The sequence below is a fragment of the Psammomys obesus genome, unplaced genomic scaffold, assembly GCF_907164565.1.
Source record: "Psammomys obesus unplaced genomic scaffold, mPsaObe1.curated_primary_1811, whole genome shotgun sequence".
In the NCBI taxonomy this organism is placed as follows: Eukaryota; Metazoa; Chordata; class Mammalia; order Rodentia; family Muridae; genus Psammomys; species Psammomys obesus.
Genome location: NW_026596028.1, coordinates 124,243 through 139,501, shown reverse-complemented (window position 1 = coordinate 139,501; position 15,259 = coordinate 124,243). Strand labels below are relative to the sequence as shown.

Sequence of the window (15,259 nt, the reverse complement as noted above, 5' to 3'; positions counted from 1 at the left end):
GGGCGGGGCGGGGCGCGGCGCGCGTGCGCGGGGGCGGCCCCCTCCCTCCCGCGCTGGCTGCCTCGCCGCTCGCTCGCTCCCTCCCGCCCGCCCTCGAAGCTCCGGCGGGTAACGGCTCTGGCCCCGCCGCCCCGCCTCTCCGGGCCCCGCGCCGGCGGCCGGGCAGCAGGTCGACCTCGGGTCCCCGGCGGACAGACGGGCCGGCGTGCCTGCGTCCGTGCGCTCCAAGCGAGCCCCGCGCCGCGCCGCCGCCGCCTCCCCGCCCCGCCACTACTACGCGCTCCCCTCCCCCCGCCGCGCTCCCCCCGCCCCTTCCCCGCTTCCCCCGCGGCCTTCCGCGCAAGCCCGGCCCCCTGCGCGCGAGCCTATTGGCAGCTGCCGCCGCGCGCGGGTCAGGCCCCGCCGCGCCCGCCCCCATTGGCCGCCCCGGGGGAACGTCAGTCATATGCAAATGAGGGCGAGGCGGGGCGGGCTGCGGTTGGCTCCCAGCCGGCCGGGGGCGGGCCCGCAGCGGGGTGGCAGGGAGGGCGCACTGCAGCAAAGGCAGCCAGCCAGGGGGGCGGTTCTGGTGCCGCGCTGCAGAGGCCCGGCTTCAGGGTGCTGCTGTGTCCATCGCGCGCGAGCAGCGCGCGAGCAACGCGCTCACTCGCGGCGGGGCCGACCTGGCGAAGGGCTGGGCAGATCATCCCGAGCCCTAACTCCTGTGCGCAGACGGGCGCGCGCAGACGCCTTACGGAAACAGTTCCGTGCCACACCCATCATCGCTTACACACCGCTACGGGCACCGCACGCCCTCGGTCTTACACCCGTGCTGTCACACACGAAGTCATGCTCCACACACCCGCTGACACAGATGTGCCACCTAAAGTCCACGACCCTTGCTTAGCTCCCGCCGCCGCGTGCCCCCCTCACCCACACAGCCCACGCGAACCGGGCCAGCCTCAGCGGGCACGGTCCACCATGCCCACACTCACTTCGCTCGGCCTTCTGAGCACCGGCTCAGCACCCCACACCAGGGCTCGCCAATTCACAGACACCATCAGACCGACCCCACGCTCCAGCCTGTGGCCCTCCACCGTCATTCCACTACAAAGCTTCCAGCCGCTGCTCCCACCGTCTACGCGTGTGACACGGGGGCACACCACTGCCCACCCTCTGTTCTTATCTAGCCCCAGCCAAAGGCCCGGGGAAAGAAAGGGCGCCAGCGCCGGGGCAGTCACGAGCTGCTGGAAGGTTCGCTGAGCTTCCTGGCCACCTAGGGGGAGATCAGCCTTACTCTCGGTGTCTATGTGGGAAAATGAATAAATAGGCATGATCACACAGACAGGGCTTTAACAACTCAAGACTCCAAGTCAAGTGCTCTTGTCATTACTCCAGGCGGACACAAGCAGGATTCCAGAAGCAAGACCAAACGATGATCAAGTCCATCAGGGTAGACGGCTCACAGCGGAGGGTCTGGGGTCTCCCCCAGCAGAAGCAGAGGCCTGGGCTGTCTCGCAGGCTCCGGGGGAACAAGACTGGGTTCTAGAAAGAACAGTCTCCAACAAGAGCAGGCAACCCTCCTTTTCAGCCCACCCCATTCACTGACAAGGCTGAAGGCAAAAACTGGGTAACCTGACCCCAAGGGGACAGGAAGGTCTTGTAACCCTCTGACCTCCAGAGGGCCAGACACTTGGCTGGCAGCCCGGGGGTGGGGGTGGGGGGGCTACCAGAGGGACTATTAGGTGACGGCCCCAGACTCAGACCCTCCATTACCTCACCGCCCTAGGGACTGCAACGTGAGGCTGAAATCAATGTGGCCACTATCTCTCCCCTGCTTCCCCCTCCTCTCCCCGTGAGTCACCCACTGGCAGGTTAACCCCTTCCCCACTGCAGGGTGGTCCAGGGGCAGAGCTCAGAGAAGGCTGTCTTCCCCGCTTGTGCCGGGCGGAGAAAAAGCCAAGCACAGCGCAGTGGGAAGAGCGGGCCTCACATCTGGGAAGATTGCACATCTGGTGAAACACACAGTACCCATGGAAAAAAGCAGAGGAAGAGGCCCTTTTCAGGGCAGGGTACAGCCAAGCGGGGGCCTGCCTGGCAGGGAGGGGCAGAATCCGGGCGGGAAGGGCCCCCCTGCCCTGGGCACTGGGCCAGCCCTATACTTAGCTTCTATTGTTCGGGGTGGAAGAACGGGGGGGGGGGTGGATTACGAGTGAAAGGGAGAGAGCAGGTCCTGTCCCCAAACACTCCCCCACTCCAGCCAGCCCCAACCCTGACTGGGGCCTCCCAAGTTGGAAAGGACTGTGTTTCCCTAAAGCAGGGCCCCAGCCCTGTGTGAGGGGAGGCACGCAGCTATCTTTCACTCAAGGCAGGTACTGGGCGGGGCTCAGGCGGGAGCCACCCTCCTGCACCACCCTCCTCAACTCCACAAAAGCTTCTAGCCAAAAACTTAAGTAGCTCCCAACGAAACACACCATCCTGGCCTGGGGACAGAGAGCCCAGACACATCAACAGCCACCTGGGGTGGTGCAGGCCAGGGCCTGCCCCGACGCCCGGGGCAAGCTGCCAGGGATGCTGACAGACGGAGGGACAGGTCGACTCACTCCGAACTCACGGCCCCAATTATTGAGCCCTCAAGGCACCACGCCCTCAGCAGCCGCCCTCGGCTTCTCCCTACCCCGGTCCGGGCTCCTGCTCACCACCCCGGTGTCCCCAGCTCCCCTCACCCGCTCTCAACATACACACCCACCTACCCACCCACCCATCCTGGGAGGCGTCGGCGACGGCCAGGGTTGCCTGGGGAACGGGCCTAGGATTGGGCTGGCAAGGCTCCACAGGGATGGGGGCTAAAAATAGCGTCAGGGTGAGTCAGTGTGAGGCAGGCTAGGGTAGGCAGGGAGGGCTGGAGGAAAAGAGGGAGAAAAGAAGTGGGGGGCGGGGGGAGACGGGTCCCCGGGGACTGGGAGAAGAGCAGGATGCAGGTGGAGAGCAGGATGGAGATTCAGGGGTGGAAAGGTGCGAGGGCGGGGAGAACTTGTGGGCAAGCTCCCGGGCTGGGAGCGCTGGTCGGCGCGAACAGAAGAAGGCGCCACCGCCCGGCGGAGGAGGGGGCGCCGCCCTGCCTTCCCCCTCCTCTCCCGGCGCTCACGAGATTTTCCACTAGCCTCCTGGCCCGCGGCCAGTCCCCGGCAGGCCCTACAAAGCCGCTTTGTGCTCGGAAGGCGGGCGGGTGCCCGGCCGGCCTGACACCCACGCGGGCCGCGACGGGGCGCGGGCCAGCTGGCACCCCGGCTGTCTGGGACGGTGTGGGGGAGCACCCCGCTGGAGGGCCTGGCCACGCAGGGGTTAAGCACACAGAGGGGGCCTCTGCCAATCGGCGGTCGGAAGGTGCGACGGGAACCAATAGAAGGGCCGGGCCCGCCGCCGCGGGGCTGGCGGGGCGACTCCCCGGGGTGCGCGGGAACCCGCACCCCTGGGTGCCGGCGGCCCGGGCGCACCGTCCTGTCCCTTCCGCGAGCAACAGGCGCGGGGCGGGGGCGGGCCCACCGCGCGCTCGGCAGGCGCCACGGCCGACACAGGGACGGAGGCTTCCTACCCGCGCCCTGGTGCGGAGCGGGACCCAGGGACGCGTGCGGGCGGAGGCGGCGGCGCGCCGGGCGAGGGTCCAGCCGCCTGCGGTGCAGCCGCTGCCGCCGGCGGTAATGGGAGCCAGACGCCGTCGCCGCCGCTAATGCGCCTCCCTCCCGGCCACTAATGGAGCCATTAATGCCGGGCGCCAGGGTCTCCCGGACGCGCCTGCCCGGCCGCGCATGCGCGCGCCCCTGCGCCGCCGCCCGCCGCCGCGAGGAGGCAGCCTGGGCCCTCGCAGCGGCCCGGGCCACGGCTGCTGGCTTGGGGCCGGGGGCTCCTCAGAAAGTTCCTTCCTTCTCCTGCCACCTCCCGCACTAACGCTCCGCCCGCGGTTCTTCCCGGCTCGGGTCCTCTGCTGCGCTCTGGCACCGAGAGCCCACCCCCCCCCCCCCTGCCCTCAACCGTTTCTCGGTTTTTCCCTTGCCCCAGCTGCCCACCCTTGCTCTCAAGCCCGACGGGGCGAGGCTTGTCCTCCACAGCACCCATCCTCCAAGTCTGGGTGTAGTGATGGCCCTAGCTCTAGCTGGCGGCAGAGAGGTCATGCACTTTCACCTTCGCATCCGTGCCCCGGAACCCGGTTTATTCCTCATGCTCAGAGCACACGCTGCCTCTAATGAAACCCTACCTGACGTTCCTCTAAGTGCCCAAGAGCCAGCGCCGTCCCTGACCTCTGGCTTCCTCCGAGGCACCAACTCCCCTGACTCTCCCGTCTCATCCTGTATCTGCCTTTTCCACTCACTCGTCCCTAGGACCGCTCCTCCTGCACCTGGCAGAAAGATAAGGATGGAATTGCCTTCCCCGGGAACTGATACTGGTACAGTGCAGGAGCGACAGTGAACGTTCTGGCGGGAAGAGCCTGAGTCAGGCTGAGCCAGCCCCTCTCTGGGCCTCATTTTTTCCTGCTGCTCATGGCACAGTTAAATGCCTGGTCCTTTGCACTGACACTGGGGTGGGGGGGGGGTGGAGCCGTGCCCCCCAGCAGGTAGGAGGCGGGCCATGGGCCCTGCTTCCTGCCACCTCCTCTGGCCGGATCTCCTAGCTTGGCCCACATAGCCCCCGGCTTCCTGCCAGCGGGGACAGGTGTTGGGTGGGCGGGTGGACAAGCTGGATCCCAACATTTCTCAGCAGGTCTCAGGGGCAAGGATGGACTGTTCCCGTGTGAGGGGCCAAGAGGGAGCTCCTCAGTGACAACCTCCTTAAAGGGTTAGGCAAGAGGACGGAGGCTCAGCAGGTAAAGGCATTTGCTGTACGAGCGACCAGAGTTAAAGTGCCAGACTCTCCATGAAGGCGCAGGGAGAGAACTACCCTACAAAACTGTTTTCCCTCACACACTAAAAGTTCAAAAAAGAAGGGGTAGCCAGGCGTGGTGGCACAGCAGGAAGGCAGAGGCAGGCGGGTTCTGAGTTCAAGGCCAGCCTGGTCTACAAAGTCAGCTCAGGACAGCCAGGGCTACAAAGAGAAACCCTGTCTTAAAAAAAAAAAAAAAAAAAAAAAAATTAAAGAACCTGGCCCAGGTAGAGCCGCCTGCCACCAGGCCTCCCTGCCTGAGCTCAAGTCCCACAACCCACATGGTGAAAGGCCTGCACTGGCTCCCACAAGTTGTCCTCGGACATTCACAGATTTACCGAGACGCACACTGGCATAAACACATGCACAGCCTCTCTCTCTCTCTCTCACTCTCTCTCTCAAAATAAATACATGAACATTAACAGAGAGAACCTGACGTGCAGAGAACGTGTAGAAGGCTGGGACAGAGGCAGCAGGAATATCTACACAATGTTCTCGAGAGAGCTGAGCATGGCCGTACACGTCCATGCCCCCAGCACACGGGCCGACACGACACACTCGTGCAGTGGACACACTCGGGAGGCAGCCTGCTCTCCGGTCTTCCAGGACAGACGGAGCCACACAGAGAAACCCTGCCTCAAAGAAAAGGAAAAAACAAAGCCTCCAAGGGCCAGCATGGGCTTTCTGCAGCCTCATCTCAAAAAAGCAACAAGCACCCTGGCGCAGTGGCGCGCGCCTGGGATCCCAGCACTCGGGAGGCAGGGGCAGGGGGAGCTCTGTGAGTTCGAGGCCAGCCTGGGCTACAGAGCGAGTCCAGGACAGCCAGGACCACAGGGAGAAACCCTGTCTAAAAAACACAACACAAACAAAACAAAACAAAAAAAGCAACAACAGCAAAAATAAACAAGGCAAAGTTAAAGGAAAAAATAGGAAAGAGAGGACCAGGGGAGACACAGGGAGACACAGGACTCCCAGCCTGGGATCCAAGACAGAAGAATCTGGGCTGGAACCTTGACAGGGGCTGAAGCCTGAGCAGGGACAAAACCATGAAGTATCCTAGCAGTCCTGAGACAGACAGATAGAGGTCAGAGGTCTAGAGAATGATACAAAGATAGAGGCAGAGACAGAGAAAACCGCGGAGCCCAGGGGAAGATGGCTGCGCGTGATTGGGAGAGAGATAGAAGCCCTGAGAGGACAACTGGAGGGGGCGTCAGTGTCAGCACTGCAAAGCCAAGCAGGAAGCTGCACCTGGGAGGACCAGGCCAGCCGGGGGCTGAGACCTCTGGCAGGACTACAGGTTGGTATTGGGGGCAGCCCTCCCTTTCCTGGGGAGCGGGCGGGAAGCGTCAAAGGGAGGTGGCAATGGCAGCTGGCTGGACGAGCCCCAAGCAGAATGCAGAGAATGCCGGCAGCCTGCCCCAGCATGTCCCCTAGAGGAAGCGAAGGCCTGGGGCGGGGGCGGGGGAACAGGGACAGGCAGGCTGTCCTGGCCCGCCCCCTCACACCTGCTGCCCTCTGACAGAGGGTCAGGCCCTGACAAGGAAGGGTAAAAAAAGGCCAGGACGATGACCCTTTTATGCCACCAGACACAGCCAGCCCTCCTTGAACTTTAGAGGCAGCAGGCCCCCAGGCACCTGCCTCCCAAAGGCCAGGGAGGCCTCTGGGAGGAGAATGAAGGGCTGCTGCGGCCCTGAGGGCAGCCCAGATGCCTCAAGTATGGGTGCAGTCAGGGAGTCTGCGCTCAGAACCGCCAGGACGGGCGCTGGACAAGCCCTAGCAGCCAGGTGGCCTGCGGCGGAGACTCCTCTCCTGAACCTTAGCTCTGCATCTGGACAGCAGGGCCGGGAAGCCCTGTTTTACAGCCTCAGGTGGATCTGATGAAAGGGCTGAGCCTGGGGCAAGGCTCATAGTGTGTGCTCAGTAAAGGGCTATTTTAATCATCTTTATCATCATCATCATCACACTGACAGGACTTAAATGCTCCGTATCTGGAGCCAGTCTGTGTTCAAATCCTGCTGTCTTTCTTCCTGCCCAGGTGACTTTAGGTGAGTGACTGAGGACTGAGCTGCAGGCTCCTCGGCAGGCACCTAATGGCCTCCTCACGCTCACTTCCTTGGGCAAGCGAGGACTCTCGGGAATACTCATCAGGGCTCACGCCTGGCACACCAGTATAGTCCTGCTGGTGCTCAGCGAGCCGTTCCAGCCAGAACACCTGGTCGTGAGTCTTACGGTCTGGAAGCTAAACAACCTGCGTGAGGCAGAGCTGTGCCTTCCCCGCCAGGGACGTCAGGGCCTTCCATTGGCCAAGGCCTCAGACTTCCTCATCTGGACATGACAGGAGCCTCTCGGAGGCCTGTCCTGGCGAGCCTCGGCATTATCTGCCGTGCTAATGCTGCTCAGCCTGGCAGGCCTGCCCGCCCACCCTGTAGGGGCGTGAAAGTACACGTGTGTGTGCCCCTGTGTGCGAGTGTGTGTGCACATGAGCGTGCCTCTGTATGCATGTACGTGTGCGTGTGCGCGCACGCCGTGTGGGCTGTCGGGAGACGGAGGCCCACACTCGAGGTTCACAGATGCGCCTACTTCTGCAGGGGGAGCCGTGCGCCGACTACAGCAGCAGATGAAGACGTGCTGGGGAGAAGCCCCAGCCCACCTCAGGAAGGAGCGTGAGGGAAGTCACAGCCGTGCCCGGTGCCCTGGCTCTGCAGACGGGCCACCCTGGTGCTTTGTTAAGGGCAAGGCCTGGTTCCTTGGTAAAGCGGCTCCTCCCAGAGCCCAGGCCACAGCAACTGCTACCCACATCCACCACTCCTTCCTTTCCGCCCTCTGCGCCCAGGGCTTGAATCCTCCCTCCACAGGGAGCGGGGCTCACGACTCCTCAAAACCTCCACGGCTCCCCGCCGTCCCTCTGACCGACCCTCTGAGGTCTGGCGCTGGCTCACCAGCTCAGCGCCACATCCCACTGACCCCTCCTTTCCAGGGCCGTGGGTTCTAGTCTTCTGATTGTCTGCTGCCGCCTCAGGGCCTTTACACTCTCCCCTCTGGGGCCGGCCGGCCCGCTCTCATCGATATGCCCATCAAGCTGCAGCTCACAGGCCCTGGGCCCGGGCGCTCAGCCCTCGCTCACTTTTCTGGCTGGATCAGCATCTTCTCCAGACTTGCACAGATCCCAGAGCACTGACCACCGACCCCCAGCCATTCACACGGCCGCTGTCCACAGACAGCTGTCCACTGCGCCCTATCCTGAGGACACAGCTGGAGTCCCAGCAGGCGGTGAGCTCGGCACCCATCTCCAACCCTGGCGCCCACACAGCAGAGAAGGGCCCTTAGGGCCCCGGTCTCCCCTTTTCTTGTGACTAAGCCCCAAAGCCAGACTGCCTCGGTGCGAAGTCACTAAGCTGTCTGTCCTCAGTTTCCCCCAAGCAAGCGCCTTCCTGGCCCCCGCCTAACAGTGACGTCGACAGGATGAGCTGGCATTTGAGAAGGGTCAGCGCAGGGGTGTGAGGAGAGAACCGTGCTATGCGCTGGGCGTGAGACGTGGCAAGATAAAGGGCGCACGTTATCTGCTCCTGACCTCTCCTCCCAGGCCTGGGAGGTGTCAGCGCCGCTGCGCCTCCAACAGCCCCACAGAGGCCTGACTTGGAGGGGGGGTGTCCTTGGAAGAGCCCTGGCGACGTCCCCAGCAGGTGGCCCGGGGTAGTGCCACCCCGGGTCTGAGGAGCCGCTTGCCGGGCGTGTGAGCCTCACCATGGCCCTCCTGGGACAGACGGCCCCGCGCCCTCATGGCTGGCCCAGCTCGACGGCAGTGCGGCCACCCACCCGCTTACCTGTTCCGGGCCTGCCCATGATGACCTCTTTCCTGGGGGCGGGGTGGCTGGGGTAGCTGCTCGGCACGAGGACTGGCAACAGGGCGGCGGGTGAAGGGTGGAAGGCCACAGGCTGGAAGGGCGAAGAAGCCAGGCCCAAGGTGGGCACGGGCTGGGCCACAGCAGTCGGGGCGGCTGGAGGCACAGTGATGGGCACGGGGGCAGGCAGCGGTGGGGGCAGGCCAGGCTTCCCGCTGGCCGCCCCGGGGGGCACAGGGGTCTCGCGGCAGCCCCTGCCAGGGCCCGCGGCCCGGGGCTCGCCGGCAGCGCCCACGTCTCCGGGGAACTTGGAGGGCAGCGGCACGTCGGGGTTGCGGACGATGACAGGCGAGTCCCGCTGCACGGCGGGCACCCTCCGCACGGAGGGCCCCGGGTCCGAGGTGAGGCCGGCGGGTGGGGGCAGCAGCAGCAGCGGCGAGGGCTGGCGGGAGCGGGAGAAGGGCGCGGCGGGCGACACGGCGCGGAAGCCGGCGGGCGCGGAGGGGGTGGGCGTGTGGGACACCGAGTCCACGCCGGAGTCCAGGCCGTCGCTCTTGGGGAAGTCCGCGGCGGCGGCGCCCCCGCCGGCCCCCGGGGCCCCCAAGGCGCCCGGGTGGGGCAGCAGCTCGGCCTTCCTGCGCCCGGGGCTGATGGGGACGGTGAAGGTGAGGTTGGTCTGGAAGGTGGGAAGGATGCCGGAGGAGTGGCGCTCGCGCGGGCCGGGCGGCGGCGGGTGGGCGCCCAGGTCCGGCGGGGTGAGCACGCCGGCCTTCGGGGTGCTGGCGCTCAGGTGGCGGCTGCGCACGGCCGAGCGCTGGATGACGGGCGACGCGTTGATGGGGCTGAAGTTGGCGGGGCGGAAGCCGAAGAGCGGCGAGGGCGAGGGCGAGGGCGCGGGCGAGAAGGGCGACTGCGTGGACACGGGCGAGAAGGACGGCGTGCCCGAGCGGGAGCTGCCGAGCGACACCAGCATCACCGCCGCCTCGCACTCGTCGAACTCGAAGCGGGACAGGTCGGCGGGGGCCAGCAGGCGCGGGCGGGAGTCGCCGCGGGCCGCCACGCTGCTGGCCTCGCTGTCCCTCGACGTCTCGTCGCCCCAGTCGAACTCGGCGCTGCCCTCGCGGGCCGCCCCGCCGGCCGGCCGCCCCGCGCCGCCCGCGCCGTCCGCCAGGCCCTCCATCTCTTTGGTCCTCATGGACAGGTGGCGCGAGCAGTAGCCCCGCCGCTGTGACTCCTTCATGCAGCCGTCGCGGGAGCACAGGCGGCGCCACTGCTTGCCGTTGAACTTCTTCCGGATGCCGTTGGGCGTGCACACCACGTCGCCCTTCTTGTACTTCTGCTGCGCGGCGGTGAGCGGCGTGCGGGCGCGCGCGGCCGGGGCGGCGCCCTTCTCCAGCGACGCCACGCTGCTGCTCCGGCTGCCGCCCTGGCTGCCCTCCTGGCAGGGCGAAGGCTGCTCTCCCGGGCGCCCGGGGCCGGCGAAGGCGGGGGACTTCGGGGGCGGCGACAGGAGCTGGGGCGGGGGCAGGGGGAGCAGGACCGGCGCGCCCAGAGCTGGGGGGGGCTTCTCCCCCTCCTCACAGCGACTCCCCAGGGTGCTACCAAAGCTAATGTTGGAGACCTCAGCGTCCTCTGGCTGCTTGGGCTCCAAGGAGGAAGGGCCAGCGGGCATGGCGGCCCCCGGCTCGGCCGCCTCTTCCTCTGGGCCCGGAGGGTGCTTTCTCAGCAAGGCCTCGGGTTCCCAGGGCGGCCGAAGCAGGCGCAGGCTGGAGCGGGTGACCCACACGGCTTCCTCGGGTTCACGGTGCAGCGGCTGCGGGGCCTGCGGCAGGGGGCCTGGGGGGCTCAGGCGGACCTTATAGGCGGCTGGCTTGGAAGCCACCTCCACCACGACGCCCTCGCGGTAGGCGGCCACGCCGGGCTCCACACAGGTGCAGACAGCTGTGCCCACCATCAGCGCACCCGGCGGTGGCGTGGCATCTAAAACTACGTCCACAGCACCGCCCGGCACCCCCTCATAGAAAGTCAAGGCCCGGTCCCCAGGGAACTGCACGCCCAGGTCGTGGCTTCGGCGCACCTGGCGCACCACAGCAGGCAGGAAGAGGCCGTCACCGCGCCGGGCCAGCACCCGCTGGGACCTCAGCTGCCGCAGGTCATAGCCACCGCTGGCGCCAGCAGAGGGCCAGGGGCCTGGAGCCTCGGCTGGCTCATCCTCCAGGTCAGCTGAGTGCTCACTGGCCGTGTCCGTCGAGGAGGAGCGCGCGGAGGTGGGTGGCCTCGGGGGCGCGCCCAGGGCAGTGGGGTCCTCAGGGGTCCGCTCCCGCTCTTCTGGGGCCCCCACAGCACCGTGCTCCTCCACATACTTCTTCTTGGGGGCCCGAGACTTGAAGGTGGCCGTCTTGCGGCTGAGCGAGGGCTCCCAGCGGCCTGCCTCCCCGTCCCCTTTGGGGTCCTCGGCTAAGCCTGCAGTCGGGTCGCCAGGCTGCAGGTCTGGAGGTGGCTCCTCAGCTCCAGGGTCCCGCTCCGCCTCCTCTTCCTCACCCTCCTCGGCCTCTTCTGGCCCTGTGTGCTCCTGCGGCTGCGCTTCCTCATCATCCTCCTCGGGCTTGTCTCCTTCCCCGGCCCCTCGACGTCTCAAAGCCTTGGCCCTGGTTGCTGGCGGGGACTTGCTGCCGCTGGCAGAACCTGCAAGGCCAGGGCACGCCTTCTTCATCGGCTTCATTGTCCGTCTACCTGTGTGACAGGAGAGCAGCAGAGATCATCGGAAGCGACCGTGAACACCCACAGACCCAGGGTCCCCGGGGTCCTTGTTTGCTCAGCTGACTGCACCGCCTCAGTTACGCGAGCTCTGGCAAGCACCCAGACACGGCCTGGCACCCGGGTCTCCTGAGCACACCCTGCCCGGCTCCTTCGGGAGAGCCACACACCTGCTCTTTCTGCAGGGGACATGGAGTACACGCACAGGCTCCAATGGGAGAGATCACTGAGAGTTCGCAGCGGGACACTCACACCGCCTGGAGCCCTCTTCTACTTTCCCCTCCAGCCTCCCTGGCGTGTGCATCCAGCACGGCACATCATTGAGACCCCGCAGCGGATCCCGGGTTCTGAACCTGGGTGAACCGGGGGTTCTGAACCCGGATGCTCTAGGGCGGCAGCGGATCCGGGGTTCTGAACCCAGGTGAGCCGGGGGTTCTAAACCCGGGTGCTCTAGGGCTCCAGAGTCCACGCTCCTGCCCACGGCTGTGTGCTGCCTGTCACATGATCCACGAGGCACGCTTGCTTTCACTCTCACCACACAGAGGGCACACACAGACATGCATGAGCACCAGGCCACAGAAAGGGCGGTGACACGGCTGAGAGGCCAGCCTCTCCCCTCCTCAACTTTCCTTCCGCCCCTCCAGGCAGCCGTGCACGGCCAGGTATTGTGGGAAGAAGGAGGCAGCTGAGAGTCCCTGGGGATGGTGGCCCAGGCTGCTGCCTCCCGGGCCTGCCAGGTCCAGCCATCTTCCTAGATCCTGGCAGGGAGCAGGCAGGGGCATGTTTGGGGCAAGAGCTCAGACTGGCACTGCCACAGGACGGTACAGGAGCACACGCAGGCGCAGAAATCCAGGCACACGTCATCACACAGTGGGACACGGATGTGCACATCCCGGGCTCTCTGTCCCACTACAAGGGAGTGTCCCCTTCCCCCCACCAGCACCCGGCCTGATGCCTGCAGGCCCAGCCCCCACTTCTGGCCTGCAGGCAGCCTCACCAAAACTGCACTGGCTGGGCAGGGTGTCTGAAACGGTCAGCATCCCCAGGTACCCACATATGCCCTCCGACTCCAGGTAGGGGCAGTAGGCTGAGGTCAAAGAAAGCAAGGCAAGCCCAACAAGCCAACCTCACCCACTTCCTGAAGAGTCATTCTGCCCGCCCCTTTCCAGCCGCCCCGAGAAAAGAAAAAACAAAAGGCAGAGCACAACCCCGAAAACTTTACTCCGAAGAGACTTGGAAAACTTGGGGGCCAAACATGAGTTTGACTGTCCTAGACTCTCCAAACAAACCCAAGGCCCCTCTGACAGTCTTAAGACCCCACAGCTCATGCTCTCCAACTTGGGGCCTTCTCCTTCTGTGGGGCATTCCCCGGGTTCTCACAGGCCAGCTCTGAAGAGCCTGGCATTGGTACCAACGCACTCTGGAGCTCAGCAGACTTCAGGGCCACCCCCCACTGACATGCTGGGGCACGGTTCTGGAGCCTGGGATCGGGTCCCAACGCGGCCCAAACGTAAACCTTTACTCCCACCCAGAGCCTACAAGCACCCCGGCCGACATCCCTTCACCCTGCTGCCTGGACCGGTCTCTTGACCCTGGAGCCAAACCTCTCTCAGGGCCTACTCTTCTGTGCACCATAGCTAACCAGCAGCCAGGGTCCTGCGGCCCTCGTCTCCCTCACAGAAAGAGAAGACACTCCTGAAGCCAAGGCCACGCACCCCACGGCCTTTAGGGTCTCACTGTTTCTCCCCCCCCCCCCGACACCATCTTCTCTGACACCCTCTCCCATCTTGTTACCACCTCTACCTGTCTCCTCAGGCACTAGGCCCCTCCTGCTCCCCCCTTCTGGACACCCCACTTATGTCTCCCACATATTCCTCCCAGTCACTCTCCTGTCGGCCATCTCTAGACCTCCAAATCTGACACCTCTGCCCATCGCCTCTCCTCATCACCCCCTCCAACTCGGTCCCCTTGCTGTCACCCCGATCTAGTCCTGTCACCCTCCGTCCCTGTCATCAGTACTCTTCCCCAGTCACCGCTTTCCCGTCACTCCCCCCTTCCCACCACTTGCTCCACTCGGTCTCCCCTTCCCACACCATTCCGCCCACCTCTTCTGCCCTGTAACCCTTCCCGTCCCTGCCACCTGTCCCCTCTCGGCCTCCAGCTCCCCTCCACCCTCACGCAATGTCAGCCCTGGCCCCGCCCTTCACCTCGGGCTCCGCGGGGTTTCGGGGCGGGGGGCCGTGGCCCCGGCTCAGTCCGGTCCGGTCCCTCCCCGCCCCCCCTCCGGCTCTCCCTCTCGATTCTCCCTTTTTTTTTTACTCCAACACACAAAATGGTGAATGGACCTGCAACAGCTGGAGCAACCAGCCAATAGGCGGCCACAACCCCGCTGACCGGCGCCAAGCTAGACCAATAGAAATACGCTGTCTAGTCGGCTCCGCCTATCACCCACGAGCGACACTTGCTACCACCAATCGTGTCCTTCTGGCAGCGCCGGGGGCGGGGCCAAATTCCAAGGCCGGCCTCCCTCCGGGACCGACACCAACCTAAGCCTACGACTGCCTGATCTGCCTAGAAGCCTACCTTACACCGAGTGATGGACACCTGCCCTGACCAATCAACAGACTATTTACGTGCCGAATGACAGTTACAGTACCCAATCATCACGCACCTTAGGCAGGGCCCCCGCCCCTCCGAGAGACAGTAACCAATGAAATTAGGGGAGGCGGGGCTAAGGGACGCGCCCTCCAATGAGCAGGCCCAGAAGGCGTGGCCCGAGCGTTTGTTGACCAGCTGATCGCAATCCCTGCTGGGAATGGTAGTCTTCTTCTGCATCCGGCCCGTAGTCGAAAGCATAAGGCAGACTACAACTCCCATGTAACAGAGTGCCTGGAGCCCCGAAGAGCCGGGGCGAAGAGAAAAAGTCGGAAAGGGCAGTTCCTCAGGAGTCTCGCTGGACACCGGAGACACCTTAGACCCAGGGCCCCGACTCACCCGGATTCCCGGCTCTGGCGTCGCCGGTGGCTCCTCGCTGTGGCGGCGGCGGAGGCACGAGGGGGAGGTGCAAAGAGCAGCCAACCGACACCCGCGAGCCCCGCAGCCAATCAGCAACGGCTGGGGCGGCGCGATGACCTCACCGGCTTACGCTCTTCCCCCTCCCCCACGCGGTTGTTGGTGCTGGTGGCCCGAGTGGAGAAGTTTGGGGTGGGGGATGGGAGGAGAGCTAGTGATGTCACCTCTCCTCGGCGCGATTGGGTGTCGGGTGGCCGGACCTCGGCCAATCAGCCGTCCGGGAAGGTCTGGCGCGGCCCCGCGGAAAGCCCTGTTGCCACCAGCCGGGGACAGGACCTGCGGCCGTGGGGTGCGCGCGTGGCCCGAGCCGGGAGACCCAGGGCTTCGCGCTGCGCCCCGCAGGCGGCTGCGCCTGGAGAGAGAGCCGTAAAGATGCCGGGGTGGGTGTCACTCCGGAGGGGTCGGCCCCATCCGTCCCCGGCTTCGCCCGCTCCCCTCGGGTGACGGAGACCGGTGTTCGCCGGCTGCCAGACAGACGGCCTCTCCCGCGGCAGGGAGGAGGACACGTCTCCTGCAGCTCGTCTCCCTGTCACCCGGCTCAGTGTTTGTGTCACGCTGACACGGCCGGAGTCGGATGAACCCCAGCTGCCTCCTAGGGCGGCCCCGTCAGCAAGTCTGGGCAGCCCTGTCTTAATTAGAGATTGCTGCGGGAGGGCCCAGCCCGCTGTCAGCGGTTGCCCCTTCGAAGGGCC

At 65.4% G+C, this 15,259-nt stretch overlaps 1 protein-coding gene across 1 annotated transcript in view; it reads right to left on the bottom strand.

Moving 5' to 3' along the window:
- Nucleotides 1-14,579, bottom strand: part of Cic (capicua transcriptional repressor) — a 26,280-nt gene extending 11,701 nt beyond the window's left edge. Inside the window, 2 exon segments of the mRNA XM_055620687.1 lie at nt 8,721-11,471; nt 14,490-14,579. Of these exon segments, the coding sequence (XP_055476662.1) occupies nt 8,721-11,460 (2,740 nt within the window). The 5' untranslated portion in view covers nt 11,461-11,471; nt 14,490-14,579.
- Nucleotides 14,580-15,259: the final 680 nt, after the last annotated feature.